Source organism: Cyprinodon variegatus, unplaced genomic scaffold (genome assembly GCF_000732505.1).
Source record: "Cyprinodon variegatus isolate N-32 unplaced genomic scaffold, C_variegatus-1.0 Scaffold44, whole genome shotgun sequence".
Taxonomy (NCBI): Eukaryota; Metazoa; Chordata; class Actinopteri; order Cyprinodontiformes; family Cyprinodontidae; genus Cyprinodon; species Cyprinodon variegatus.
The window spans coordinates 2,025,491-2,031,387 of NW_015150497.1; the positions used below are offsets into that span (position 1 = coordinate 2,025,491).

The 5,897-nt window shown below is 36.3% G+C and overlaps 1 protein-coding gene across 1 annotated transcript in view; it reads left to right on the top strand.

Moving 5' to 3' along the window:
• The first annotated feature begins 375 nt into the window (after nucleotides 1-375).
• LOC107081877 (calpain-2 catalytic subunit-like) overlaps nucleotides 376-5,897 on the top strand; it is a 15,207-nt gene continuing 9,685 nt past the window's right edge. Inside the window, exons 1-3 of the mRNA XM_015370222.1 lie at nucleotides 376-629; nucleotides 833-902; nucleotides 1,910-2,028. Coding sequence (XP_015225708.1) covers nucleotides 429-629; nucleotides 833-902; nucleotides 1,910-2,028 — 390 coding nt within the window. The 5' untranslated portion in view covers nucleotides 376-428. The remainder of the gene's footprint in view (nucleotides 630-832; nucleotides 903-1,909; nucleotides 2,029-5,897) is intronic.

Sequence of the window (5,897 nt, forward strand, 5' to 3'; positions counted from 1 at the left end):
CTTTAGTTGTTGCAACATTTAGCATTTTTGTGTCCTGTAATGAAAAACTTCTGGAGGTGGATAATCTCACAGCAAAGCCCTGAAATGCATGTACCTGGAAATGATAATTCACAGAAATACCAATTACCACAGGAAGTGCGGGGGGGACTGTGCAACTGTCCAGCTGCAGGATCACTGTTTTTACACTCCTGTTCCTGTCAAGTCAGGTAAGACTGCTGCTGATGGATGATAAATTAGCAAGATCAAAGTCTCTATTGGCAATGCGCCCCTGGGGCTCTGCATTCCTTGCCCGCCTGGACCAAGCAAGGGAGGCGCTACTTAGATCCTCCTTTTCTGTTGGATCTAGTGGGTGTGTGCTTCTATTTAAACCCCAGCTGCATTCATATTGTGTCTATCACAGTTGTGTGTCTACTTCATCTGCTGATAATATGGCTTCTGAAAAGCTGGCCCCTCTGGGCTCCATTGATAATCCAGTGAAGTTTCTAAACCAGGACTTCGACGCTCTGCTGCAGGAGAGTCTGAAAGACGGGGAGCTGTTTTCAGATCCCACTTTCCCTGCCGAGCAGAAGTCCATTGGGATGCCTGCAGATCCAAATCCAGGAAAGGAAATCCAATGGAAGAGACCCAAGGTTTGATAGCAATAAATAAACGTATTCTTTAAGAATTGTCAATAATCTTTGTACATATTGAATATTTTGCTTCAATTTCTAGATGGCCACATATGTTATTTAAGTTTTCCAGAATTTGCAATCTCCAATATTTTTAATAAAACACTTTTTTGTCCACAAAATATTATTGCAGTTTTAACCTTGCTGTTTTCTGTTGTCTTAAGGAAATCAGTTCAGATGCTGTGTTTGTGGAGGGAACCACTGGGACAACAGATATCTGTCAGGGTCAACTGGGTGAGTGCATCAAATAAAAATAGTGTTGATATATTTATCTAGTGAAAGTTTCTGTTCAAACAAGGGATAAAACTAATGATTATTTTGGAAACTGATTTATATTCAAATAACGAAAGATGCCTTAAAGAGGATGTTATACAGAATTAAACCAGGTTAAGCCAGACCTATACCTATATATTCAAGGACAAAAAATGTTTTTTTTTTTCTATCAAAAAAATGGCAAATGTTTGTATATTTTTACATTTTTTGTATAATTATTGCTCTGATTGGAATGCTTTTCCAGCTAACATCATGTTTAGAATCTCTGTACTTAAGTTATCAATAAATTGATTACAAAATTAGTTGAACATTATTTTAATAATTTGTTAATGAAAATTAATGTAATGAATTATTTCAGCTGTACTTCAAACAGTTTCTTACAAGCTTTTTTTAATGGAGAATTTAAATGCACATATTTCCGTTTAAAACAGGCCAACAGCTTGGGAACATGCAGTGTGTCTTAAATTGGGTCCCAGTTCCTGTAGGCACAGCAGGAGAGACCAGTCCATTGTCGCCCACTGTTTTATTAGCCATATATTTTGCAGACTGCCTTTATTAACAATTAAGTAAAACAAAAAAACAAAAATCTGCACAATAACAAATCATCTCCCTGTCATGGGGTTTCTAGATGGTTTCTGAAGGGTTTTGTCTCTAGCCATACATAAATATCTCAGAGCTCCCCAGATAAGTTAACACTGTTTTTTCAACCATGTGGTTTCTTTTAAAACTTGCAAAATGGGGACATGCTTTCCAGGATTTATGCTGATGCTGACAGTTTCAGCAACATCCGTGGAGACAGACAACAGAACAGATGTTTACTGTTAAGGGGAAATGGGGCTTTCCTTTCTGTGGGTGTGCGCTATGATTAGAAAACGAGGTTCAAAGCCTAAAAAAAATAAAAGCATGAGGTCATCCTCAATCTTCATTATTACCTTGTACTAAAATTTTGTGCTTGTCTTATTCCCCAGGTAACTGCTGGCTGCTGGCTGCCCTCTCCTCACTCACTGTCCATCCCAACCTTTTTGTGAAGGTGGTGCCCCCCAAACAAAGCCTGGCTGATAATTATGCAGGGATCTTTCATTTCAGGGTAAATATCCCCTATAAACTTATACTTTACAAGTATTCTAGTACAATAACATATATTTTATAAATATTGTCAATATGTATTTCTAATTATAAAACAACTACCACACGTTATTTTGATTCAAATTATGTGAGAAAGAAGAGGAAGGAGACAACAATAAAGAAGATGATTAGCATTGATTTTTTTATTTTAGACAGGGGTTGATGCAGAAGAGCCAATCGATTGAAGTTAAACACAAAACCAGTTAAACAATTTAAATAATTGAATTAGGCTTAATTAACAAATATAGAGACTACAGCAGCAGTTTGATTTAAGAGCATAAGAAATGTGCTGACAACATCAGTTTAATTTGCGATAAGAAGCGTTTATGGAGCCAGAAATTACGACATCATTACCACAAATCTTAAGCAATAATTATCAAATTGTTTAACTTTTAATTAAAGATTCCCTGCTAACAATAAAACAAAAATGTTAATGACAGTGTCCTTGTTAGAAGTTATCCTGATTTTAAGGGCAGGATTAAGAAGAGAAACAAAACAAAATCAAGAACTGATTACATTTACTTCCAAGAGCCCACTGCTGGTGGTTATGTTTTAATGATTCAGAAAAAAGCAAATATCTCCAGATGGCTGTTATTGTCATATTGTTATGTTGAAACTAAAAGCATGTCCAGCTGTGTTGAGAGACAGCTGATGTGGATTTAATTAAGGTCACAATCGGTTTTCACAGTTTGTACAGCTACAGTGAACACACAATGGCAGCCCACTGCTCCCCAAGGGGATGGGTTAAATACAGAGGAAAAGATATCCAATGTGAGATCAATAAGGTTCAATTATTATTATTATTATGTTTAAATAACATATTTAACATCCCCCCCAGGTGGATGTTGGAAGTAAAGTTATAACATAACAGTAATTTTGGAGAAATAGGGAACCATCCCTGAAATTTGACCTTGTTCAAAATGTGTTAGTACACTGAAGCATTCAGCGTCTTTCACTGGAAGTAGGAAACCAGAACTAAATCCTTGAAATACAGCTTCAAACCCTAATTCTCCCTCCACCAAACGTCCAGAAAGGTGGCATTTTCAATTCCCTGTGTATCTCACAATTTTATTGGATTGCCAGTCAGATCACTTGTCTGCTCTATAGTCAAGTGATAAATTGCAATACTGCCCGCTGCATCTGACACTTTGCATTGCTATTGTTGATGTAAAGCTTTACTGGAGTTGGCTGGCCATAGAAAACATTATGCAAAAGATATCTGTTCACATTTATTAAGTAATGCGAAGACCATATTATGTTTTGAAGTTTGCAGCTAATGTCTCTGTAGAAAGTTGGTTAACTCTGTGCATCTCCGGCTGCTATTTATTACATGCTTTGTTGCTGATGTTGTCCCTGGAAGACCTCCCTTGGATAATAAATACTAATAGTTAAGTGTAGAAATTTCACAAGAGGGCTTTTTGTTACCAAGCTTCCTGACATGGTATCATGCAGAAATTCACTAAACTCTGAGAGATAACTTGAAGCCTGCCTTGGTGCGAAATAGTTTGTTGCTAGAAATTGTGGTAAACGCAGTTTATATAGATGAAGATAGTTATAGTAGGCATTTTTCTCATCACCTTAAAAACTTTATTTGTTTTTTGGGACCCAGACTGCAGGCTGTGGGGATCAAACCGGGTACTTGCAGCCTTCTCAGAGCACAAGCACACAGCTCTAACCACTAGGCCATCAAATAACTGCCAGACTGCCATATGGTGTTCTGTGTCTTAGAAGAACAAAGGAAAGTGTGAGTCGAGTAGAAATCATGATCAAACAGATATAACCACTTCCATTCAAAATATTAGAAACAATCAACAAAGATAGTTCAGTTCCAGTGCAAACCTATTTCACTCAAAAACTCTTCACCAAACTAGTGAAACTCAACTGAGCTAAGCTACTCTGTGTACAACGAAGACAAACTTAAAATTATTGAAAACCATAATAAAGAAAATGAAGGAAGTATATCCCAATCCGGCTGTTTTGTTTGAGAACCAAAGTTTATCTTAAAGAAATTGGAATTAAGTCAAACTAGCTTTAAACTAATTTAGAGCAACTGGAATGTGGTAAAAATAATTCATAATACAAATCCAAGGCGGTAGATAAACTTTATTTGAAAAAATAATATTCCATTAAATTATGTGCCCAAAATCAAAAACCAGTCGTATTTTCTGTGATTGTCCTGAGGGAATAGTTAAGCTAAGGACCACCTAACTTCTTTATCTAGATCTGGTAAAACAATGGAGCTACTGTAATAACTAGCAGTCATAAGGGGAATCAATATAAAAGGACTCTTTGTTTATATTTTTGCAATCAAATGTTATAAGCCTATCAGGAAACACATACAAGTTAACATTTAATTAGTGTTTAAACCCTTACTGAAGTAAACATTGTTTTATATTTATAAGCAACCTCTGTTGATCTCTGCTTTGGAAAGCTGAGGTCCAGATTTTAACATGTTCAAAAACCTTTATTAGAACTAAACCAAAAAAAAAAAAAAAAAATCAAAAACACAACCAGGATGTATGATGGTGAAAACTGTCTCTGAACTTTAACATAACATTTAAGAGAGAATTAATGGGCCTATATATTGTATCACATCAACTTCCTGAAGTCTCAAACTAAGAAGCGGGTTTACAAATCCTTGCAAAGGTTTTAAACTTCCTTTTATTAAAAATAAGGTAGAAAAAAAACACAAATAAGAGTCAAATAACAAAGTTAAAGGATCTTCAGAATTTTTTAATGGTATTACCATTGATTTTGAGAAAGTTTAGCTCCATAGAAACACAATATCAAACACAGTACCACACATAAATCAGCAGACTGTTTAATCCTAAACAATGATCTTTGATTAACTTTTTACTTATTTGCTTCAAGTAACAGCGTGCTTTTAATATATTAAGATTTTATTGGCTGCATATTTTCAGACTGGAATAATTCAAGATCTGTTCTGTAGATGCCGTGCCTCAACTCCGACGCTACAAACAAAACAGCAGCTTTAAACGGGTATTAAATCATCTGGTATCACTGATCAAAGGAAAAGAATAAAACAATATCTTCATTGGTTCATTAGGTAGTGTGATTCAAATCTACATTCTCTGGTTCTGACCTGCTCACATCAATACAATTAATCTCAGTAGGCATCTTAGGTTCACAAAAACAAACAGATGATTTGATGATGATCTTACCCTGGAGCTTTGGACCTCCAGAGACTGTAGAGGAGAATGTGGCGTGACTGAACAGGCAGGACAGAGGCTTGTTTTATCCCCGGAGAGAAGTCCGGACATGCAGTGTGTGGCTCCTCCTGGGACAAACTTGTACATACACTCATTCTGGTGTGTATTCCTTGCTTCAGAGAATTTACTGTTATTTTCTGAAGATGTCAATCTCCATTGTGGATTTCACTACTACTTCAGCTTTTTATGCAGGTTGTGATTTACATACACTGATCATATTCTTTGCCAGATTGCAGAAAATCTACCCTGAAGGATTAACTGTTTAAACTATTTATGTCACAGCAATATGAGTAATACCAGGATCACACACAACAGTTATTGGAGACCAGTACAGGCCTGCATCGGACATGCAGCCTGCACCTCGTTAGCATCATTGAACACACCCGTCCTAAAGGGCCTTTAGCCAAACAATGGCTATATATTGGCTAGATGGCAAAAAAAAAGCACAAAAAAACAAACAAATAAAGATAAATAGCTGGGATAAGAACAATACTGTTGAAGCCAGTTTTACTAAAACAGTCTTCTCAGTAATGTACAGGTAGATGGATGGATGGATGGATGGATGGATGGATGGATGGATGGATGGATGGATGGATGGATG